Here is a 26,045-nt window from a genome sequence, read left to right on the forward strand (position 1 = left end):
GCACAGTGGTGCTCAAGAAATGCTTACTGAATAAATAAGAGATAGTATTAATAATCATTAATGTTTATTAAATGCTCATATACTTTGAATGTACTATATATGTATACATGTAATATTATTTAATATTCATATTAACCCTATAAGGTATTTACTACCATGAAATCAAGGCTCAAGGCTCAGAGAGATTAAATAACTTGTCAGAGTTCACGTAATTCTTAAGTGATATAGCTGGGATTCAAATCCAAGCCCGTGTCCTTAAATATTATACTCTACTTGCTGCATCCTGCACAGGCACTGCAGGAAGGTGTCAAGAGAAGGTGATACTTGGGGGGGATCTCAGAGGAAAACTAAGCACCTATCAGGTACATAAGGGAAAAGGCATCCCAGTAAGAGGAACCAGTATATGTACAGTATACAGTGAAGTGAAAAAACAGTGTTCAGGCTCAACAAGTGGCACAGAAAGAGAATCCCGCATAGGAGGCTCAAAAGGTGGCCTCTGGCCAGACTATGAAGGGTTACGGGCTGTGAAACTCATGTTTTTGGGGTCAGTAAGAAATACTTTTAATCTAACATTTCAGAGCTGTGCTTTAGAAATTTACATCAGCAGCCCCTTGGAGGTCGTCTGGAATGAGAGACCTGATGAGATAGGCAGATAGGTAGAAAAGGATGTTAGCCACTTGTCCAGTCTTTGGCCAACTCTGGGACTCTGGCCATCTCTACGTTATTTTCTACGTGACGTCTTGAAATTGTTGGCAATCAAAGTTGTGATCTCTATATGAACTCGGTTATACTTCCTGAATGAAGACTTCACTCTGAGGAAAGTTTCACCTGATTTATTTACCTGGTGGTGACAGAACTCAAGCCACTGAGAGAAAAAGCTTGGCTCTTCCCTTTTGTTTTGGGTAGTGTAACCACTCTTTGTTTTCTGTAGATTTTTTTTTTGATGGCCAGAAAGGTGTCCCACACACCCTCAAGACCCTAGGCCCTCTCTGCAGAGCTGGGGCTTCAGTATGTTTATTTTTGTTTCAGTGACATTCAACTCCCTCATTCTCTTAGACACCCTATCAAGACAGTCATTATTTTTATACTATTGTATAACTATAGTTTAAACTCAAATGCTTATTTATCTTATCTTATGCTTTTGTATTAACTTTCTGCATAAGTATACTCAGTATTAGAAGAAATTCTCAGCCCCAATTTTAAACCTGAAAAAAAGATACACGATACAAAATCTGTTTAGGTGACTAAAATAAAGAGTGAAGAAAGTCCTAGGTCTTGCCTTTCAGAGTCCCCCTAACTGCAAAATGTAGAATAAATCTGCCCTGACAGATTGTCAAATGCTTTCATCTTCTCTTCTGTTTAAATCATAACCAAAAATTTACTTCTGAGGGAAAGCTGGTACTATCCCAAGTTTAACACTGCTTCATATTAAGGAAAGTGATCAAAATTTAAGGAGAGACTAGAATCCAGAAATAGACCCACACATATATATAGTCATTGATTTTTAATAAAAGTTCAAAGGCAAAACAATGAAGAAAGGATGGTCTTTTCAATAAATGATGCAGAAACTGGACATCCACGTATGCAAATAAACTCCAATTCATGCCTTTTACTTTATCCAAAAGCTAATCCAAAATAGAAACCTCCCTTTCCTTCCCTCAAAAAAGCTTCTGGAGAAAACACAGGAGAAAATTTTTGTAACCTTGGGCTCACAAAGATTTCTCAGATATGACACCATAAGTATGATCCAGAAAAGAAAAAAAAATGATAAACTGGACTTCACCAAATTAGAAATTTCTGATCTTCAAAAGACACTGTTAATACCTCACAGTCATGAGAATGGCTACTATTAAAAAACAAAACAAACAAACAAAAAAACAGAAGATAACAAGGTGATGAGGATGTGGAGACACTGAAACCCCTGTGCCCTGTGCACTGTTGGTGGGAATGCTGTGGAAAACAGAATGGAGGTGATATAGTTTGGATGTCTGTCCCCTCCAGATTTCATGTCGAAATGTGATCCTCATTGTTGATGGTGGGGGGCCTGGTGGGAGCTGTTTGGGTCAAGGGAGCAGATCCCTCATGAATGGTGCCCTCCCGATGGAAATGAGTTATCAGGAGATCTGATTATTGAAGACAGTCTGGGACCTCCTCGCTCGCTCTCTTGCTTCCTCTCTTGCCATCTCCCTTTGCCTTCTGTTGTGACTATAAGCTTCCTGAGGCTACATCAGAAGCCAAGCTGATGTTGGTGCCATGCCTGTACTGCCCGCAGAACAACAAGCCAAATAAAGTGTGTTTCTTTATAAATTACCCATCTCAGATATTCCTTTACAGCAATGCAAAACAGACTAATACAGGAGGTTACTCAAAACAGTACAAACAGAATTACCATATCCAGCAATTCTACTTCTGGATATATACCCCGAAAACGGAAAGCAGAGACTCAAACACCTGTGTTTATAGGAGTATAATTCACAATCACTAAAACGTGGAAGCAACACAAGTGTCCATCAACCAATGAATGGATAAGCAAAGGTGGCATACATATACAATGGACCACTATTCAGCTTTAAAAAGGAAGATAATTCTAACACCTGACACAACATGGATGAACCTTGAGGGCAGTACGCTAAGTGAAGTAAGCCTGTCACAAAAAAAATGCTATATGATTCCACTTATATGAGGTATCTGGAGTAGGCAAATTCACAAAGACAGAAAGCAGAATGGTGGCTGTCAGGGGTTTGGGGCAAGGAGGGAATGGGAGTTATTGTTTAATGAGTAGTTTTGTTTTTACAATACGAAAAGAGTTCTGGAGACGAATGGTGGTGATAGCTGCATGGCAATATGAATGTACTTAATACTAATGAATTGTATACTTAAAGTAGTTAATACAATCAATTTTTTTTTTTTTTGAGACGGAGTCTCGATCTGTCACCCAGGCTGGAGTGCAGTGGGGCGATCTCGGCTCACTGCAACCTCTGCCTCCTGGGTTCAAGTGATTCTCCTGCCTCAGCCTCCTGAGTAGCTGGGATTACAGGCGTGCACTACCAAGCAAGCCTGGCTAATTTTTGTATTTTTAGTAGAGACAGGGTTTCATCATGTTGGTCAGGCTGGTCTCAAACTCCTGACCTCGTGATCCACCCGTCTCAGCCTCCCAAAGTGCTGGGATTACAGGTGTGAGCCACTGCTAAATTTAATGTTATATGTATTTTATCATAATAAGAATTTTTGAAAAAAAGACATTGCTAAGAGAATAAAAATATAAACCACAGACTGGGAAAAACATTTGCAAAACACATATTCAACAAAGTACTTGTAAACAGAATTACATAAAAAACCCACAATAATAAGCACTCAAACAATTTGGTTTTTTAAAAATGGCAGCAGTTTGAACACTTCACCAAGGAAGTTATTTGGACAGCAAATAAACACATAAAAAGAAATTCAGCATCATCAGAGATTTAGGAAACACAAAATGAAACTATGATGAGCCACTATAATGGCTAAAATTTAAAAACTGACAATATCAAGTGCTGTCAAGGATGTAGATCAACTGGAAGTACCATACATTGCTGGTGGGAGTCAAAATGGTACCACCACAGAGAATATTTTGGGGATGATGGAAATATTCTCTATCTTGATTGTGGTAATGGTTATACAGCTGTATGAGTTTGCTAAAACTCATGAAACTTTTTAACCTGGGTTACACTGAAAGAGTAATTTTTACAGTATGCAAATTTACCTTAATAATTTTTTTTTTAAATGAGACATGGTCTTGCTCTGTCACTCAGGCTGGAGTGCAGTCGTGCAATGATGGCTCACTGCAGCCTCCACCTCCCAGGCTCAAGCAATCCTCCACCTCAGCCTCTTAAAGTGCTGAGACCACAGGCGTGCATCACCATGCCCTGCTGATTTTTTTAATTTTTTGTAGAGATGGGGTCCTACCATGTTTTCAAGGCTGGTCTCTAACTCCTGGGCCCCAGTGATCCTCCCACCTCAGCCTCCTAAAGTGCTGGGATTACAGGTGTGAGCCACCACACCCAGTCAATAAAAAATTAAACTTAAAAAAATTCAAGGACAGAAGACAGGCCTATGTAGTGATACAAGGTCTACTACAGAGTAGAAAAACTAACGCTTACCAACAAGTGCTCATACATTAGACAAAATTAATAGCAACTCAAATGTCATACTTATTTCATGATTGCTATGAAATGTATAGTTCTAACTAAAACAAAAATGAATATGTCCAGCCATATCCTCAAAAAGAGAAAATAAAATATGACTCTAACTGAAGTCTTTGGAATTAAAGTCAAAGGTTTCTGACTTGTATATAACGCAGCCAGATACTTAGAACAAATGTATGATAGGCTAAGCATAAGAGCTAAATCTTGATCGGAATACAGAGAGAAAGATTACGTACAATTTAAAGTACAGTATGAATTCTTATTGGTACTAAAAGGCTACATTTATTCAAGCCATGTTGACAAGGCAGTGCAGTCTGTTCAAGAAAGCCTGAAACACTGAAAGCTTAAATACTAATTTTGAAAGGTAAGAATAGCATCAGTCATCAAATATTAAGCTGCTTCTCTTCAATTTTTAAAGTGCTTTAAATACCAGGATTTAAAAACATTTTGGCAAATAGCCTTAATATAAATTATAATTACAAAGAAAGCTTTCAGTTTTTAACTAGAAGCAGCTACTCAGAATCAAAATCAGCTATTACTTAAGTGATTACATAATCCCTAGTATCCAGAAAGGCCAGTGTTTATTAGGTCCTGGTTTCAGAGGACTATACCACCAGTGTTTCCAGTCCTGATCCCAAATACAAAAATGTCCACATCCCAACCCAGTGCTACAAACAGTTCCTGAGACTTTGCTCCATTATTTGATATTTCAGAGCCATAAAGACAAGTATTTGCTTAGTTTTATTTCAAATAAAGCACTAAATATGCATCCCCATTTTTTAATATAGGAAAATGTATGTTAAGAAATTAAAGGGAAGAATTATTTAAAGGTAGTGGACTTTTAAGATAAAGATAGGTCACTAAAATACTGAACTTTAAATGTCTGGTAAGTCAAGATTTAACATCTGCAAAGTAAGTTCTAAGATATATAATTCTTTCAACATTACCCAAGAGAATCCCTTCACTCCCTTTTTCAATAGCTAGATGCTGCTTCCCTTAGCACCATATGTTACCATCAAAGCAAATGAAGAAACCTCTGTGTGTGTGCATGTCTGTATTTATTAATTACTATTATTATTATTATTTTTTGAGACAGAGTCTTGCTCTGTCCCAGGCTAGAGTGCAGTGGCGTGACTTCGGCTCACTGCAATCTCTGCCTTCCAGATTCAAGCAATTCTCCTGCCTCAGCCTCCCGAGTAGCTGGGACTACAGGCGTGCGCCACCATGCCCAGATAATTTTTGTATTTTTAGTAGAGACAGGGTTTCACCATGCTGGTCAGGATGGTCTCAATCTCCTGACCTCACGATCTGCCTGCCGCAGCCTCCCAAAGGGCTGGGATTACAGGCCTTGAGCCACCGCGCCTGGCCTTGTGTCTGTATTTAAATCTGTCTGTATTTAAATCTAGGCTCATTTATGGCCACGGTATTTCCTGACCACAGCCAACACCTAGCTGAACAGCCTGGTGAACCCACTGGCACTTTTATGTATCCCCTCAATCCACACCCTCAACATCACCAAAAGGGAAAAAGCCATTTACTTCAGAATTAAACTTGAAGTGGTGTGGTCCCTTCTGAACACCCAGTGCTGCCATGCCAAATGGGGTTCTTCCCCAACCTGGGATGCTACAGTCAACTACAGCTTGGGGCAAGTTTCTGGAGCCCACAGACCTACTTTCAGGGTAGCCCAGACTAGCAGCAGACTCTTCTAACTGGCCAGCAAGCCCCGTCTAAGCACCATGAGTGCTAAATCCATATATAAGGTCCTTTGTGTTTGCCCCAAAAGACATATCTGTTTACCTAAATGGATGCTTTCTGAACTGAGAAACAAAGTGAAAGCTATCAGGTTAAACGTGCTTGCTAACCAAACAGAATATTAGATTTAAAATACATTTAAGTTAGGACACTCATGAACTTGAAGCTAAAATTTTGATATTAAGACCAAAGTTTATGAATGCATGCCATTAAGGTTGGTTAAATCACAGTTGTCACTGATGCCCTACTGATCTAGACTTGGTTTCACAGTGAATTATCTTTTCTCTTTTTGAGGGACAATTAAGGCCGGGCGTAGTGGCTGAAGCCTGTAATCCCAGCACTTTGGGAGGCCGAGACGGGCGGATCACGAGGTCAGGAGATCGAGACCATCCTGGCTAACACGGTGAAACCCCGTCTCTACTAAAAAATACAAAAAAAACTAGTCGGGCGAGGTGGCGGGCGCCTGTAGTCCCAGCTACTCGGGAGGCTGAGGCCGGAGAATGGCGTAAACCCGGGAGGCGGAGCTTGCAGTGAGCTGAGATCCGGCCACTGCACTCCAGCCCGGGCGACAGAGCAAGACTCCGTCTCAAAAAAAAAAAAAAAAAAAAAAAAAAGGACAATTAAGATTTTCAAAGCACTAACTGAATTTGACTTTTACATCAGTCATTAGCATAATATTGAAATAAACCTTTAAAATGATAACTTCCTAATTCTAGTCTTTCTTAAAATACTTAATTTGGATAGGTCTAAAAGTGAATCAGGGGACTTCTGCCTCCAAGAAGATGGAGTAGACATACTTCTTCCTCTGTTTCCCACTAAGTACAACTGAAAAGCCTGGACATTATATATAAAATAAACATCAAAAGACTGTGAAAGATGGAGAGAAGAAAGCAGATCAGCTAGGGACCTTGAATCCTAAAGAATAATAGGGTGGTGATTTCCCTGGGTTTTCTTTTTGCCTCGTAGATCCTAGACTTGGAGGTAAAGAAGCTGGCTACGGGAGAAAACTGACAGTTGCAGACAAAGAGTCCCAATAAAAGCCTCCTCTCTGTAACCAAAGGACCAGAAAAGGGGCAGTCTAGCAAGACAGAAGTCTTTCAGATAAAACTGCTCTACTATAGCCTAATATCACCCCCATCCCTCCTACCACACACCTACTCATGCCAGAGAAAACCTAATGGCTACCTCGAATTCCACCCTCATAGGGTGTAATGAGGCATCCTACCACCCATGCTGGAGTGGTGTTAAAGGTGACCATATATGAAGCGGGGACTCATCCCTGAAAGCTGGTAATGAGCTCCCTCTTCTCCCAGTGGTCAGGGGAGACCACATGGCCACCTTGGACTTCTACCCCTATCCAGCAGTAATGAGGTGCTCCCCTTCCCAGTGAGGCGGTATCAGAGGAGGCACAGGAAGAGTCAGGGCTCTTACTCACAGCCAGTGGTAATGAACACTCCCATTGTAGTACAGTAGAGACCACACAGAAGCCGAACTCCCTTCCTGCCCAGTAGTAGGTCAAAAGAAGCCAAGTGGGGGTCGAGCGCAGTGGCTCACGCCTATAATCCCAGCACTTTGGGAGTCCAGGGCAGGCGGATCACGAGGTCAAGAGATCGAGACCATCCTGGCCAACATGGTGAAACCTTGCCTTTACTAAAAATACAAAAATTAGCTGGTCATGCTGGCACACGCCTGTAGTCCCAGCTACTCAGGACACTGAGGTAGGAGAATCACTTGAACCCAGGTGGCAGAGGTTGCAGTGAGCCGAGATCATGCCACTGCATTCCAGCCTGGGCAACAGAGTGACTGTCTCAAAAAAAAAAAAAAAAAGAAAAGAGCCTAAGAAGGGAGGCTTGACATCCAACTCCACCTGATATTAACAAGGCAGGACTTCCCCTTTCCTGCTGGGGGCATGTCAGAGAAAACCAACCAAAACAGAAGGCTTAAATAAGACCCAGAGTCTCATAACATTATACAAAAATGTCCAGGTTTCAATTGTAATTTGCTTGTTATATGAAGAACAAGGACCTCCCAAACTGAATGAAAAAAAATCAATACATGTCAACACCAAGATGACAGAGATCCTACACTTATCAGATAAAGATTTGAAAGCAGCCATGATTTAAAAAAAAAAAATGCTTTGACAAGCAATTAGGAGCATGTTTAAAGCCTGGGCAACATAGGCTGACTCCCGACTCTACAAAAAATACAAAACATTAAGCCAGGCAAAACAAAACATGTGCCTACAGTTGCTACTCAGGAGGCTGAGATGGGAGGATCACTTGAGCCCACGAGGTTGAGGCTGCAGTAAGCCATGACTGCACCATTGCACTCCGCTCCAGCCTGGGTGACACAGAGCCTCAGCAAAGAAATAGTCTCAGCAGAGAAGAAGAAGATATAAAGAAAAACTAAATGGGAAATTTAGAACTAAAAAATATAATAATTGAGATAAAAATCTCAGTAGATGTGCTCAATAGCAGAACAGAAGAAATAAGGAAAAAAACCTACAAACTTGAAGACAGAACAACAGAAATTACCCAACTGAACAACACAGGGGAGAAAAGGTTGAAAACCAAAAAAGCTCAATATGGATAAACCTGTGGGACTATAACAAAAGATCTAACATTTATGTCATCATAGTCTCAGAACGAGAAGAGAAAGAGCAGAGCTGAAAAAGTACTCAAGAAAATAGTGCCTGAAAACTCCCCCAATTTAGCAAAGACATAAACCAAGAATGAACTGCAAACAGAATAAGCTAAAAGAAATCCATGCCAAGACATATCATAACTAAACTTCTGAAAGCTAAAGATGGTAGAGCCACTTTGGAACACAGTTTGGCAGTTTCTTACAAAACAACAAAATACTCTCACCATACAATCCAGCAATCATGTTCCTTGGTATTTATGCTAAAGTGCTGAAAACTTACATCTACACAAAGACCTCCACACATATGTTTATAGTAGCTTTATTCATAAGGGGGCTAAAACTTGGAAGCAACCAACATGCCCTTCAGTAGGTGAATGGATAAACTGTGGTACAGACAGACTATGAAATATTATTCAGTATTAAAAAGAAATAAGTTAACAAGCCATGAAAAGACATGGAGGAAATGTAAATGCATATTACTAAGTGAAGGAAGCAAATCTGAAATGGTTACATACTATATGATTCCAAGTATATGACATTCTAGAAAAGGCAAACCTATGGTGACAGTAAAAAGATCAGTGGTTGCCAGGGATTGGGCAGGGGAGAGACAGAGGAATAAGTGGAGCACAGAGGATGTTTAGGGCAATGAAATTATTCTGTATAATACTATAATGGTGAGTATATGTCATTATACATTTGTCCAAACTCATAGAATATAAAACTCCAAGAGTGAACCCTTATGTTCTTGGACCTTGGGTGATGATGACATGTCGACATAGGCTTATCAATTGTAATAAATGGGCCACTCTGGTGTGGGATGTTGATAGTATGGGGAGCTACGCATCTGTGCGGTCAGGGAATATATGGAAATTCTCTGTGTTTTCTGCTCAGTTTGGCTGTGAACCTAAAACTGCTTTCAAAAATAAAGTACATTTTTAAAAAGTATTGAACTGAATGAAAACCAAAAATGCAAAATATCAAAATTTGTGGGACACAGCTAAGGCAGTCTTGAGAGAGAAACTTGTAGCACTAAATGCATACATTAGGAAAGGGAGAAAAGTCTCAAATCATTCATCTAAGCGCCCCTTCAAGAACCTAGAAAAAGAAGAGCAAAATAAACCCAAACAAAGCAGAAGGAAGGAAATAAAGATAAGAACAGAAATCAACAAAGTTGAAAACAGAAAAGCAATTTAAAAAATCAATGCAACAAATAACTGGTTATTTGTAAGGAATAAGAAAATTGAGAAACCTCCAGCAAGATTGATACACAAAAAATAAGATGGAGGACACACATTGTCAGTATCAGGAATGAAACAGGGCATAACACTACAGATTCTGCAGGCATCAAAAAGATAACAAGGGAATAATACTATGAATAGTTCCATACACACCAATTTGACAACTTAGATGAAATGAATCAAATCTCAGAAAAATAAAAAACTTCCCAAGTTACCCAATCTGAAAGAGATAATTTAAATAGCTCTATAACTATTAAGAAAATTCAATTTGTAGTTTAAAAATTCCCCCCAACCCCCATCTCCCTGAAAAAAAGTCCAGGTCCAGATGATTTCACTGGAAAATTCACACCAATTCTACACAATCTCTTCCAGAAAACAGAAGAGAGGTAACACTGATACCAAACCAGATAAAGACAATACAAAAAAAGAAAACTGCAGACCAACATCACTTACAGAAAAAAAAATCCTTAACAAAATATTAGCAAATAGAAGTCGTCAATATATAGAAAGAATTATACACCACAGCCAAGTAAGGTTTATTCCATGGGTGCAAGTCTGGTTCAATATTCAAAAATCAGTTTAATCTATCACATTAACAGACTAAAGGAGAAAAATAACATGATTACACTAATTGTTGCAGAAAAAGCATAAGACGAAAGTCAACATCCATTCTTGATTAAAAACCCTCAGAAGAATTGAATTAGAAGGTTACTTTCTCAACCTGTTAAAGACTTCTATTAAAAAACCTACAGCTGACATTATACTAATGATGAAAGACTGGAAATGCTTTCCCCCTAAGACTGGGAACAACGCAAGGATGTCCATTCTCACTACTCTTGTTCAACATACTGCTAAAGTTCCAGTCAGTGCAATAAAGCAAGAAAAAGAAATAAAAAGCATACAAGTCAGAAATGAAGACATATAAGTGTTCTTATTTGATGACATGTTTGTCTATGTAAAAAACCTCAGGGAATCTATAAAAAGTCTCTTACAACTAATAAGTGAGCTCAGCAAGGTCATAGGATACAAGATAAGTATTCAAAAATCTTTTGTATGTCTATGTATTAGCACTGAACACGTGAGCACCAAAATAAAAAATAAATACAATTGACAGTCGTTTAAAAAATAAACACTCTACAGCATTGTATGATAACTATGGGCAACAATACTATATAGTTTTAAATAACTAAAAGGAGGATAATAAATGTGCCCAACACAAAGAAATGATAAATATTTGAGATGATGGATATGCTAATTACCCTGATCTGATCACTATGCAATGTATGTATATCATTATATACCCTATAAATATGTATAATTATGATGTATCAATTAAAATATGTATAGTTTAAAAAGAACACTCAGATGTAAATCTAAAAAAATATTAATAGGACTTGTATGCTGAAAGCCTGATGGCAGAATCAAAGATCTAAATAGAGAGACGTCATGTGTTCATGGATTGGAAGACTTAATCTAGAAAAGATGTCAATGCTCCTCAAATTGACACACAGGTTTAATTCAATTCTTATCAAAATCTCAGGAAGCTTTTTTGTAGATATAAACAAGAGTATTGTAAAATTTATATAATGCAGCAACAAAACTAGAACAGCTAAAACAATTTTGAAAAAGAACAAAAGTTGGAAGGATCAGTCTAGTCTATATAATGACATTATTTAGCTACAGTAATCGAGACTATATAGTATAGGCAGGGGGATGGACATATAGATCAGTGGAACAGAAAAACAAACCCAGAAACAGACTCACATAAATATGCCCAACTAATTTTTGACAAAGATGCAAAAGAAATTCAAAGGAGGAAGGACAGATAACTTTTTCAACAAATGTAGCTGAAGCAACCAGACACTCAGAGACAAAAAACCAAACCAAAGTTTCACGCCTTGTTAAAAAATGAACTCAGAATGGATCATGAATGTAAATTTAATGTAAAATCATAAAACTTGGAAAAAGCGTAGGAGAAAACCTTTGGGATCTAGTGCTAGGCAAAGAGTTCTTGGATTTGACACCAAAAGCACAATCAATAAAAGGAACTACTTATATATTGCATCTTATCAAAATTTAAAACTTTTGCTTTGCAAAAGGCCCTTAAGAGGATGAAAAGCCAAGCTATAGCTAGAAGAAATACTTGCAAACTACATATCTGAAAAAGGACTAATGTCTATGATACATAAAAATTCTCAAAACTTGACAGTTTAAAAAAATCCAATCAGAACATGGGCAAAAGACATGAAGGGATAGCTCATCAAAGAAGATATACAGAAGAAAAATAAGCACATGAAAAGATGTTCAACATCATTAGCCATCAGGGAAATGCAAATTAAAACCATAATAAGCTACCACTACATACCAGAATGGCTAATATGAAAAATAGTGAAGTGATAATTACTCAAGGTGATGGATACCCTAAATACCCTGACTTGCTCATTACACTATTCTATGCATATAAAATATCATATGTACCTCAGAAAAATGTACAAATATTATATATCAGTTTTTAAAAAAGAAATGAAAAAGGTAACTCAAAGGAGTTCTTTTTAAAAAAGAGATGAAAAAGGTAACTCAAAGGTGGCAAAAGAGTTCTGTAGCTCGTGATGGTGGTTATACAAATATAAATGTGTTAAAGAGGCATAAAGCTATAAAAATGAATTCATGCAAAACCTGGTGAAATGTAAGGTCTGTAGTCTAAAAAACTGTATTTGCCAATGTCAATTAATTTCCTGGTTTTGATAATGAAATATATAAGATGTTAGCATTAGGGGACACTAGGTGATGGGTACATGGCACCTCTCTGTATTATTTTTGCAACTTCAAGTCTATAATTATTTCAAAATAAAAAATTTTAAAAATAGTGACAACACCAAATGCTGGTGAGGATGCAGAGAAACTGGATCACTTATACATTGCTGGTGGGTATGTAAAATGCTACATTTACGCAAGAAAACAGTTTGGCAGTTTCTTTAAAAAGTAAATATGCAACTACCATATGATCCAGCAATTGCACACTGGGCATTTATCCCAGAGAAATGAAGACTTAGGTTCAAACAAAAACATGTATACCAATGTTTATTGCAGCTTTATTCATAATACTCAAAATCTAGAAACAATCTACATAACATTCAAAGCGTGAATGGTTAAACAAACTCTGGTATATCCATGTCATGGAATACAATTGAGCAATTAAAAAAAAAAATATTAATATAAGGAACAACCTGGATGAATCTCCAGATAATTATGTTGAGTGAAAAAAAGCAATTCCAAAAGATCACATACTGTTTGATTCCATTTAGATAATGTTCCTAAAAACAAAATTTTAGAAATGTAGAGTGGATTAGTGGTCACCAGTGGGCTAAGGAGCAGGATGGGCATGGGAGGGAAGCAGTGTGACTCTAAAGGGCAACAGGACGGATCCTCCTGGTGATGAAATTTTTCTGTACCTTGACTATATCAATGTCAACATCCTGATGTGATATTATACAGTTTTACAAGATCTCAGTAATAAGAGAAACTGGGTAGAGGGCATAGAAAGTCTCTGTGATTTCTTAAAACTGCATGTAAATTTACAGTTATCTCCAAATAAAAAGTTTAATATAAAAAAGTTAATCTGAATCTACTTCAAATCTATTTCTGTCATCTGAAATAATGATTGCTTCCAAAAGTCTTCTCTTTGCTATAATTTTGTTATCAGCCCAAAGCTTAAAGTTTCTGAGTTAACATTGAGTATTACAAACATTTAAAGGAAACATACCTAGCACCTTAGGCCAAAATATCTGCTCAAACAAAATTTCCTGCAGAAATCTCATCAAGGACACATATTAGCTTACAAAATAATTAACTGCTTAGATATCATTGATATGTTCTTGCTAATACAACATACTAATTGAGATTTTTTTGGTTTTGTTTTATTATTGTTAAATTCCCTCAAATTATTTATTTCCTTTCAAAGAGCTATGGGAAATTTCTTTTTTTAGTTAAAAAATTCCATCTGTAAAATGAGTATATTTCATTAATAGTTAAACAAAAGGCAAAGTTTCCTCTCCCTAGAGGAATCTTTGTTGTCCAGTCCTCTCCCAGAGGAATATTTGTTGTAAGTTTATTTCCTTCCATATTACTTTTTCTGTATTTCTAAACAAATACACAATTGTGTGTGTGCGTGTGTGATTTCTTTTTTTACAAAGGTAGGAACCATACTGTTTATACTGTTCTTCAAAATTTTTCCTGCTTTAAAATGTCTTGAAAATTCACATATCGGTATGTTTAGATTTAATTTAGCTCATTCTTTTCAACTGCCTCACAGCATTCTGCTATTGATGTATCATAGCCTAACCATTCACCTACTGACACTTAGGATGGTTCTAATACTTGCTATTGCAAGCAATGTAGTCATTAAGTGAAAATCCTTGTATGTGTTTCTTTGAGCACACATGAGGTTATTTCTCTAGGACAGAAACTTAGAAGTAGAACAGGAGCTTTCAATGTGTGGTCAATACTGCTGTTTGGCTGAACCGATACCTGTTTCCATCTATTTTCAATGTTCTCCCCTCCTGCTTCCCACAGCAAAGGCTGGAAAAGCTGGAAACTCACTTTCCTCACTCTGTTTGCAGCAAGGGGTGACCATGTGGCCTGGTTCTGGCCAATTAAACATCAGCAAAGTTTTCTGGGTGGTCCCTAGGAACGTTTTTTGTGTTTTTGCTTTCCAGGTAAAAGGAATACACAAGACTGGCACTGTCTCTTTTTCCTGCCCTAAAGGTGGCTGTGGTGTTCCAGGGGGGTGGCAGTCATGGTATAACATGAGGGAAAACCAGGAGAATCACTATGATGTTGGCCCTAGTATCAATGAGCTGCTGAACCAAAGCTATCAGCAGCCTCCCTCAGACAGCTTATTATGTGGGAAAAATAAACTCCTATTGGTTTAAGCTGCAGCTAATCTGGTTTTCTGTTACTTGCAGCCAAATGTATTCCTAATTGATTCAGTATTAAATTACTCTCTAAAAACTCTGTACTCACTTTATTCTCTCACAAACGTCTATTAAGTCATTTTCCAAACCTTTGTCTACTTTGAATATTGGCAGTCATTTAAATGTTCAACCAAGCTGATGCATGAAAAGGTTTCACATGAAGTAGAGCACCACTTCATATATTTATTGGCCATTCAGATTTCTTCCTCTATGACTTTCTTGTTCCTAACTCTTGTCCACTTTTCTACTGACTGTTGGACATTTTCTTACTACTATGTAACAGGAAACTTCCAGATTGCAAAGTAGGCTGGGTTAAACTTACAGGGAAATTTGTCTCTTTATCTTGACATGATCAACCAAATCAAACACAACTGTAAGATATGAGTATTCTGTGACAGGCCAGGCTGGCAGTGACAGTCATCTCTGAGTTGTGCACCACCACGTGGCAATGTGTCAAGAAGTAATTCAACTTGGTGCAAAACACCACAGCCCATGCTTAGTACTTCCTTTGTAAATCTGTATCTGAAGAAAGATTTATGGAATCACCACACACTGTTGAACCAGGCAGAGACTTTAATGTACATCATCTCTTTGAACCCTCAGGTCACACCCCAGAGGTAGTCATTACTATTCCTATTTTAGAGAATAAATGATGAAAGTAAACATGTAAAAGCAATAGTTTCTTTCCTATTATAAAACTTAAAATATTCCAGGCCCAATATTTTTTAAAACAAAGTAATTGTTTAATCTCAAAATAAATTATGTAAAATAATGTAAATTTATGCAAAAATGTATTTTACATAATTTTATGGGCCCATCTGAAGATATCAACACGCTTAAGCTAGAAACATTGCTGAACCTATTTACTGGTTTATAAATCTGAAGAAATTGTTCCAACATTTGGCTCTAGAGTCTATTGCCGCATTACAGGTAACCAAAATTATTTCCATTTTTTTAAGTGAAGAACTAAATTGAGTAGGATTTCAATGCTTCAGCAAGAAGGACCTACTAGCCAACCACCCCACCTCAGGGCTGCAGGTAAAGAATTCCTCTAATCGGTTAACAAACAACCAATCTGACACTGGCAAACAAAATAGGCTGCTAAAGATAATAAAAGATTGTCATGAAAAGTAATGTAAACAAGTTGAATAGAACAAGCACTATCCTGGAGTATTTGTATATGGTTTGGATTTTGGAGAGATTGATTCTTTGTTTTAAAAATCCTAGCCGCTAGAGGAAAAGGGAAAGTTGGCAGAGCTCCTGCTCCTGGAGTCAGGTGGGGGGCAGCAGGAGGTCTGAGGCTCTGAAAATATTTCCCTGCTTTGTGCCACACCTCTCCTCAAAGAGCTGTGGATTCTCTTTGGCAAAGCATCACACAAAGCATTCAATCTACAGCGGGTAAGGAGCACAGGCAGCAAACCTCCTTGATGCCTCCAACCAAATGCTCCCTGAGGGCACACACCCAGCCAGGGCTCCAAGAACTAACAGCTCCTATGGCAGGAAGGCCAAATCACCAAGCAGCTGCCCACTTGGGTCCCAGAGAAATACGGAGATTTACCTGGAGCACTCTCTTGCAGAATTTTTTAGACCATCTGAAAGGCACAGAAAAATGCCTGAGAGAGTTTGAATTCTTTATTTTACATAAAAGAAATCCAGTCTGCAGACGCATACCATGTTTGTGGTCTACGAAAACTGCAAACAGGTAAACAAACGCCCAACCTCAGGGTACCTGCTGGTTCCTTCCATTTTTCTGATGGGCTTGCCCAGTGGCCTCTGCCTGGGGAGAGGCAGAATATTCCCCTCACTCCCACCCAGACTTCTAGCAGGGGCTGCACACCTCACCCACTGGTTCAGCAAAGGTAGGAGCCCCTAGAAAGAAATCTGACTCGTCCCCAAAGCCGGTTGTGGCCAGCTCTGGCCTGGAGAAGGGTCAGGGGTCCTGGCGGGCTGCACCTGACCTCAGTCCAGGTGTTCACGAGGCGCATGACAGGAAGAGAATGAGGCAAGCTTTAGTCACCAGAACAAAACAAGCCAGATTCCTTGACCCTTCAAAACAGTCTGTCCAAGCCCCAACACACTAGAGGCACAGAAAGCTCCAGGCATGCAAGAGAGGGGAACAGGCCAAGTCTCTAAGTGGGAATATAGACACCAAGAGAAAGGGCCAAAAGGAAACAGAATGGGGGGCTGGGGTCAAAATGTGCCAAAATCAAACCAGGCACAGAAGCACAGTGCTGGCTGAGCCCTTGGCCAGCTCTCCGGGAGGGGACACTCCTGGCACCATAAGGGCTCCACAAGTGCCCTTTAAAGCTCGGTCCTAAGAGGGTCCTGGAAGGGCCAGGCCTTGTAAGTCCTCCCAACAGGCTGGTGGCCCCGAGACAGCAAAGAGTGGAAAAGGGAGAAAGTGGGGATGGCTCCGAACTGCCTCCTCTCCCCCACAGACTCCAGCACTTGCACAACCAACTAAACACACACAGACACATGGCCTCATTGTCTGATACACAGGAAGGCACACACAGGTTCGTAGTTAGGTGCACAGCCTCATTGTGTGTAATTTACACACACACACACCCTCCCAGTAGAGGTACACAACACATTCAATCTGCCAGTTGGGTGGTGTAGTCACACAATCATACACACACACAAACTCTGTCAGGAGTGAACAGACATAGAACCTCTCCAGGCTCACGCTCACGCACACACATTCCACAACCCCTCAGTCAGGCCCATACAAACCTCTAATACACACAACACAAACTCACAGCCTGTCAGGAAAAAAAGCACTCACAAGGTCTCCGTTAGGTTCGCAAACCCTTACAATCTCACAACCTCTCTGTGAGGTGCACACACATCCTTACAATCGCTCTGTCCGCGTGTGCGCGCGCACACACACACACATAACACACGTCTGTGTTAGGTGTACACACAGGCTCACAACTTCTCTGCGGGCGTGCGCGCACACAAACTCACAACCTCCCGGTTAGATGCACACACACTCGCTCCCAGTCTCTCCGCCAGCCCCTGCACACTCACACTGGCTCGGTCGGCACACGCACTCTGGCAGCCTCGCTCTCCTCCGGGCGCACCCCACACCCACGCACCCTCCAGGCCCTGTGCACCCCTCCCCCAGGCCCGTGCCGGCGCCCGGCAGTGAACTCCAGCGACGCGGGGTGTGCGCACGCCCCCGGCCAGCGGCCGCCTCCGCCCCTCCTCACCTTTCTCGCCCGCGCCCGGCACCCGGCCCTCGTCCTCCTTGGGGTTGGTCACCTGGGTGATGATGGCCGGGCCGTCCATGGGTGCGCGGCGCGGCGGCCGCCCGCAGGCCCGGCCCCCCGCAAGCCAAGCGCGCGGGGGCGCGGCGCGGGGGGCACCGGGGGGGGGCCCGTGGGGGCAAAGGACGAGGGCCGGGTGCCGGGCGCGGGCGAGAAAGGTGAGGAGGGGCGGAGGCGGCCGCTGGCCGGGGGCGTGCGCACACCCCGCGTCGCTGGAGTTCACTGCCGGGCGCCGGCACGGGCCTGGGGGAGGGGTGCACAGGGCCTGGAGGGTGCGTGGGTGTGGGGTGCGCCCGGAGGAGAGCGAGGCTGCCAGAGTGCGTGTGCCGACCGAGCCAGTGTGAGTGTGCAGGGGCTGGCGGAGAGACTGGGAGCGAGTGTGTGTGCATCTAACCGGGAGGTTGTGAGTTTGTGTGCGCGCACGCCCGCAGAGAAGTTGTGAGCCTGTGTGTACACCTAACACAGACGTGTGTTATGTGTGTGTGTGTGCGCGCGCACACGCGGACAGAGCGATTGTAAGGATGTGTGTGCACCTCACAGAGAGGTTGTGAGATTGTAAGGGTTTGCGANCGCAGCCGCCGCCTGGGCGCGCCCGCCGCCCGGCCCCGCGCTCTGGGAGAGGCGGCCCGGGCCCGCGCCCCAGCTCCCGCCGCCGCCGCCGCTGGGCTCGAGCGGCCGCCGCCTCGTCACCATGAACCCCGGAGCCGCGCCCGGGAGAGCAGCGCACGGGGAGGCGGAGCGGGAGGCCCGGCGCCGCTGGAAGCGGGAGCGGGAGGGCGAGGGGGAAGGAGCGAGCGAGGGCGGGAGGGCGGGAGAGAGGGAGGGAAGGAGAAAGGAAGGGAGGGAAAGAAGAAGGGCGGGCGAGTGGGTGTGTCCCGGCCCAGGGACCGGCCTCCGCCGCGGGCTCTGCCCGCTCGCCTGGTGGGGGAGAGGGGAGCGGGGCCGACACGGGGTGAGTGGAGGGCGGAAGGGGGCGGCGGCGCGCGCAGGGGCCCGGGGCAGTTGAGTGAGGTGAGGGGCTCGGGGTGTAGCAGACGGCACGGGGGCTCGGGGGGTAGAAGTGAGGGGTGTCAGGGAGGCCTGGGAGAATGAGTGAGGTGAGAGGCCTGGGGTGTGAGAGATGTGGGGAGGAGTCTGAGGCAGATGGGTGGGGTGAGGGGAGCGGGGGAATTCGCGGGGGCCCGCGGGGGGCAATGGCAGGATTCGGAAGGGTGAGGTGTGGGAGCCCAGGGGCCGAGGGGGCATGGCATGGAGGCAGGAGCGAGGAAGGGGGCCCGAGGAGGGATATTTACCGCGAGGAGGCGCGGGAAGGGCTGGGCGGAGGTGCTGGGCGAGGGGCGTCCCGGCGAGGGAACCGAGGGGCCTGGGGCGTGAGTGCGGAGGGAAGTGGTGTGCAGAAGTGGGGGCTGCCCAGAAGCGGTCTTGACACCCAGACGGCCCGCAGAGGGGCCCGGGCGCGGCGCTGCTGTGATGGAGGCCGGGAACGTGGGGAAGGTTGGGAGAGGCCCAGGGCTGCGCTGCCCGGCTTGAGGGATCGCAGGAGTGAGCGAGATCGGGAGTGATCCGTGCAGAGAGGGGATCTGCGGACCGGGCCAGCGGCTCAGGTCGTGCGGATGCTGGCGGGACTCGCATCAGCATTCGGCCCCAGAGCCCGTGTGAGGGGCTGCGGGTCCTGAAGCACCAACCTCCTGTACGTGAGGGTGTCATGACTGAGGGGGGCCTGGGCAGTGGGCATTTTCGGGTGCCGTGCAGCAAGGGGACCGGGGGAGTCCGTCGAAGGCAGAAGAGCGGAAGGCGCTGGTGGCAAACCGAGCCTGGCAGGAACTGTGCTTGTGTAAGGCAGCCGGCCACTGTCAGGCCTAGGACGACGGCCAGAGTGTGGGAGAGACAACAAAGTGCCCCCTCAGCCTGGGAGCGTCGGGGTCCTTTGGCGCCCGCGTCCTCAGCTTCCAATTTACAGGCCACACTCAGCCCAGTAAGCCAGGGGGTGGGGTAGTGCTGCAGGAGGGCGGGCCCGGGGGCGGGGCAGGAGAACTCGCGCGCGCTCTCCACCAATCAGGAGGGCCTGGGAGGGTCTACAGGGCGCGACGTCGGTGGGCAAGGTTCAGTGGGCGGCCTCAGGCGAAGAGCTGCTTGCCTACCCCTGCCAGGTTGCGCGCGCACTTCAGGCCTTGCGGTCTTGTGCAGCTCTTCTGTGGCTTCCAGCAGGCGAGGCCAAACAGGATCTTTCTCACTTCCCCACATCTCCTGGATCCTGGAGCTGGATGCAGTCAGGTCCCGTGCTCACCGGGGGAACCGGCGAGCCTCTCCAAAGTATTAAAGGACACTTCCGGAAGAGCCTTTGGCCTGTGGTCAGCCTGCAGTCCTCGGTGGTCTCTGTACCTGTAGGAGCCCCATGAGGGTCCAGGTGTGGGAGACAGTCCTGGGACAGGGCTCCTGCGGCCGAGGCAGGTGGGAAGGCACTTCAGGGGAGCTGCTGTAAAAGGTAGTTGGTAGGCAAGAGGTGGGCGTTCTGCTCCAAATCCAGGACCTCCACTGGCATTCTGGCTGTGTGTGTGGGCGGGACCAGGTGCCAGTTGCCCTTGGGGCGTACTCACATGTGTGTAGCTGCTTTTCCAAGGGCACCTTTGGGACCCCAGTGAATCACCTCATGGGGTTGATCCATGATGGTGGAAGAAGTGCCCTTTTAGTCAGTAAGCCAAGCCCCACTGTAATAGCCCAGGCTCCAGGGCATGCCCTTCTTAATTCTCCCAAGTACAGATCACATTAGGGCCCCATGGCACGCAGCATTTCCCTTGTTCTAATGCTCTTCACATTTGTTATGAGGATGCGACTGGCCTGGGACCTGGTGAACTCAATTTCCTAGAAAATAAAAAATAAAAAAATAAAAAATAAAAAGACTTCTGAATTCTAAGGGGTCAGAGAAGGATCTTCCAGAGATTGCGGAGTGGGGAGGGCCTGGGGATATGGTTCTACAGTTTTTGGTCATAACCAAAAAGATGAGCATCTCTGCTGCCTGGTTGATGAAGCATCCCAAATAGTCCATTAGCGAGGGCAAAGTGATGGGAACATTTGGAGTCACTGATTCACATGCTTGAGGGCTGGATCCCTTATTTGGGAGGTGGGAGGTACTTCCAGAGCTTCTGTTCACTTAGTGAAGGCTGGGAAGCTCAGAGCTCAGTGGAACAGGGCTAGAGGAAGTCATTTTCATATATAGAGTCTTTCCTGTTTGGCCTCTTTTGTAGCAATGACTCCCCAGGACCCTCCAGTAACAATTTTCCCTTACCTGCATCCCCCACCATCCTCAGGATCCTAAGATCACCTTGAAAAAAAACCCTTACCTTCGCCCAAGTCTTTGTTTCAGGCTCAAGCAAGAAAACAACTTGCTATCTTTTAAGTCCTTGTTCCCCTCAATTATGCTGTTTGATTTATTGTTTATTTTATCAATATTAATAGAATCAAATAAAAATATCACCTATAGCCCTATCACCATCCCTTAGTCAATCTCGAATTTCCTCCATTTCTCCCTGTCTTTGCCTATATGCTGACATAATTTTATGTAGCTATAAAAAAGCCATGTTTAAAATTATAAGGTTAGCATTTTCTTATGTGGTGACATAATTGCTGTAACTACCATTATAAGTGATTGCATAATACCTTACTGAAACAGTCTTAGATAACACAGTATTTTGGTTTTATACATGAAAGAAAGATTCAAAAATTGTTGGGACAAGTGACTATCCATGAGGAGAAAATATATCTTTATCCCAGTCCTTACAGTGTATTCAAGATAGATTGAATAATTAAATATAAAAAATTAACATACATAAATACACCAGAACAAATATGGGTATGTGCTTTTTGATCTCGGATGGGAAAGGCCTAAGAGTGACAAAAACTTAAGAAATTGCCAGTATAAGATTGATAAATTTGGCTGTATTCATTCAACAAACATTTATTGAGTGCCTTCTATATGCAAGGTTCTGCTCTAGACACAGGATCTCAGAGTTATCTAAAATGACAAGTAGGGAGTTGAGCTATCATACTCTCACACAAGTCAGTCAGTCATAGCCAAAGGCTGTCCCTGGGGGCCTTAAGTCCGTGGGCACTCTGGGGCTCTCTGGGAATAGGAGCAAAGCAGCTCCAATGTCCTGAGGACAGGTGCCAGCCATGGGAGCCATCATCGCAGCCTGCCCCTGCCCTGCTCTCCACCTTTGAATCTCTCCCTGCAGGCACTGTTTCTTGGTCTGCTTTTTCTCCTCTTTGTGGGCATCTCAGTCTCAAGTTTTGTGTGTCTGTAACTCAGACTCTGTCTCTCGCTCTGTCTCAGGTATTTTTCTATGTCTCTGTCTCTTTCTGAGTCTAGCTTCACATGTCTGTAGCTCAGTCTTCCCAGCCCTTTCTTTCAGGAGCTGGGCCTGAGAGTGGTAGGTGTCCTATTGTCCTATTGGGAAAGAAGTGGAAGTTGGATCTGGGCAGAGATTCCTGGTGGTTAGTAAAGTGGATATGAACCTGAGCCCACCCACAGGTCTCTCCCTTGGGGTCACCTTGGGACCTAGATGAGGTTCCTCCAGGCAGCAGCCCTTCTTTCCTACTGGGAACCAGGCCCAGAGTCTGAAATCAGTTCCAAAGAGCCCTGTGCTAGCCTAGGCAGGCCAAACCACTCCCACACCAAGTATGTATTAGGTGCCCTTATTGTGCCAGACTGGGCCACATGCGGTGGACAAAATACCCTTAAGGGGCTCACAGCCTAACGGAGGAAGCAGAAGAGCAATCAGAAGGTGGCACAGAGTAGAACTGATTTATTCTCCAGGGAGTCCCTACAGAGATGATGCTAACAGCATCATTTCTGGAGACTTCAGTTCCCTGATGAGAGGACTTTCTCATCGACAATCTCCACAGAGAAGCCTGTATTTGAGGAGAAGAAGGACATAATGATGGAGGAAGAGGTGGAGGTCTTGAAGACCAGGCTGAGTTTGGAATTTAACCTAAGGGTAATCTGGAGCCACTGAGACTTCTTGAGCAAGGAACAGGCACCAGTTCAGAAACTAGTTAAGATCTGAAGGTTAAAGTCAAAACTCAGACCAGCTTAAGCAACACTGGGGGCTCTACTGGATCATGTAATCAAATCACAGTTACATGCCTGGGCTGGAGTGGTCTGCGAGTAGCATCTGAAACAAGGAGGTAGAGGTCTCTAGGGAAAGGGTGTGACCTTCAGCTACTACTTTTCCCCATAACTGGGATGATCAACATGTTAGGAAAGGCAGAGGACATCCTTACACCTCAAGACACTCTGTATTCCCCACTCAGCTTGTTCCAGGACACCATCCCTAAGGGGTCCCCAACAGCTCATCCTTTTGCCTTCAACACCCATAACTCCCATGCTTCCTCTACATCCTGATCCTTTGTTACCAAGACCCACTCTCCCCCATCCACATGGGTTCTTCCAATCAAATGCCTATGTCCACTGACAACTGGGGCTTCCTAGCCATCTTCTACCTCTACCCTTGTCCCCAGGGATGTTCTCTACTTGTCCCCAGGTAGGAACTGGGTACAGCATCCTTCCCATCTAAAGATACTTCACTCCTAAGAATAAGGCTTTCAAACCGGTCAGTGGTCCAGCAGGTGCAGCCCGCCCCCTGGTGGCCACGATGTTGTGTGGTCCTTTTCATGAGCCCAGCCGGATGTGGAAGGCCTCTCTCCCTGCCAGTTCCTCAGTGTACACCACAGTCAGAGTGGGCTCAGTCGTGTCTCTTACCTTACCAGTCATGATTTGCACTCTTGTTCAGTTTTCCCTAGAGTATTGGCAGAAATGCCCTCAGGAGGCCAGGCACGGTGGCTCACGCCTGTAATCCCAGCACTTTGGGAGGCCAAGGTGGATGGATCATTTGAGATCAGGAGTTCAAGACCAGACTGGCCAATGTGGTGAAACGCCCGTCTCTACTAAAAATGCAAAAATTAGCTGGGCGTGATGGCACAGGCCTGTAATCCCAGCTACTCGGGAGGCTGAGGCAGGAGAATCGCTTGAATCTGGGAGGCGGAGGCTGTAGTGAGCCGAGATCACGCTGCTGCCCTCCAGCCTGGCAACAGTGTGAGACTCCATCTCAAAAAAAAAGAAACGCTCTCAGGAATATGAAGGCCTGAGTGCCTGTCTGGAGAGGGTAGAAAGCAGGGGAACTGGAGCAATGTGCCCTACTTGGCAGCCAGTCTTGAGGAGGAAAATGAAAGGCAAAGTGGATGCAAGCCACTGGTGAAGGAGAAAAGGGCAGTCAACTGGGGCTCCTGGGCACACAGAGAAAAGGACATCTGGCATAAAGCTGGTGGTCAGGAGATGTTTGGGGAATTTGAGAACAAGACACAGCCTGATCTGAGACAGACTCTAGGACCTTGGGAATGAGCTGAAACATTCTTAGGGTACCCAGAAACCCAAGAAACATTCCTGGAGGGGGACGTGCCTGCCACCACATCTGTACATCCAAAATTACAGGCCTGCCTTACCCAGAAAGTTTGGGTGCAAAAAGGGGACATGGCCTCAAGCTTGGGCTCTCTCTGACAGCCCTGGTTGAGGGAGGACATGGCCCTGCCCTGAAACCCTGTCACAATAGGACAGCTCCCAGAGCAGAGTAGGCAGGGTAGCTCTGTGTGCCCTCAACCCACTAGCAGGAGTGGCTTTGGCTCCTGAAAGGGCAGAGAGTCACAGAGTCTCAAGTTGATTTAGTGACTCTGGAGCCATGGAGCCCCTTGAGGTGGAACCCCACACTTAGCCCCCGTGTGGATTGTCCCTTGGATGACTCCCCTGTATCTCAGCTAGCATGTTTCATGTGGCCTGGCTGATGGAGGTTACTTTTGCTTGGCTGCTGTCATCCGTGGTCTCTCTCACCTAGGCTCCCCAGGCCCTGAACTCTGGCCCAACCACAGGTACCCCCTTTATTCCCTGGCCTGTGCCTACACAGGCTGTGTTGGAGCTGAGGTGAGCAGACCCAGACATGGCCACAGTCTGTGGTATGAATTCTATGTCGCCCGTCATCCCAAGGCTGCCTGCTGATAAAGAGGAAGGGCCAACCCATGCGTGCATCACTGCATGCACACATGTGTGTATATTGGGGGTCCATGTGCATGTGTATGCAGCCCCTTCTGGGAAGGTGGTTGCCCTTCACATCTTTTACAGCATCAGCTTTGACAGGCAGCTGCCATGGCAGACCTCCCGCTGGCACCATTCACATGGGCGGTGCCTTGGCTGGGCAAGGGAGATATTTCACGAGCAGGTCTGGTCACAGACACACACCTTGGAACGTGCAGCTACATGCTCATTTGTACACGGGCTCACACACATGCCAGGACACAGGGCTCACACGTGACAAGGCTGTCTCTGTCCAGGCTGGTTTCTCTAAGTTGGCACTGCCTGTTTCTCCCTCCCTCCCGCTCAGGCCCTCCAAGTCTCAGCCCTGACAAGCACTGCCCTCCCCTTTCAGCTCCCCTGGAACCCAGCCTCCTACCCTCTTGGTCTTGGAAGGTTCTCAGAGCCTCCCTCATGAACATGATCACAGATGAGCATTTGTAGGCAATTTCTACTTTTCACACTAACTTCCCAGAGGCTTGGGTAGACAGACAGCTGGACTCTGTCCTCTGGAACAGGGGTTGGGGTGTGGGAAGGCAGAATACAAGGAGGTGGCCAGTCATGATGGCTCATGCCTGTAATCCTAGTACTTTGGGAGGCCGAGACGGGTGGATTGCCTGAGCTCAGGAGTTTGAGACCAGCCTGGGCAACACAGTGAACCCCATCTCTACTAAAATACAAACAATTAGCCAGGTGTGCGGGCATGCACCTGTAGTCCCAGCTACTCGGGAGGCTGAGGCAGGAGAATTGCTTGAACCTGGGAGGCAGAGGTTGCAGTGAGCCGAGACTGCACCACTGCACTCCAGCCTGGGTGACTGAGTGAGAGTCCTTCTCCAAAAAAAAAAAAAAAAAAAAAGGAATACAAGGAG

The 26,045-nt window shown here is 44.5% G+C and overlaps 1 protein-coding gene across 2 annotated transcripts in view; it reads right to left on the reverse strand.

The window, feature by feature from the left end:
• CTDSPL (CTD small phosphatase like) overlaps positions 1-18,128 on the reverse strand; it is a 119,737-nt gene extending 101,609 nt beyond the window's left edge. For both annotated transcript variants that reach the window (XM_025375899.1, XM_025375900.1), the window contains exon 1: positions 18,003-18,128. In XM_025375899.1, coding sequence (XP_025231684.1) covers positions 18,003-18,081 — 79 coding nt within the window. In that variant the 5' untranslated portion in view covers positions 18,082-18,128. The remainder of the gene's footprint in view (positions 1-18,002) is intronic.
• Positions 18,129-26,045: the final 7,917 nt, after the last annotated feature.

The sequence above is a fragment of the Theropithecus gelada genome, chromosome 2 (assembly GCF_003255815.1).
Source record: "Theropithecus gelada isolate Dixy chromosome 2, Tgel_1.0, whole genome shotgun sequence".
Classification (NCBI taxonomy): domain Eukaryota; kingdom Metazoa; phylum Chordata; class Mammalia; order Primates; family Cercopithecidae; genus Theropithecus; species Theropithecus gelada.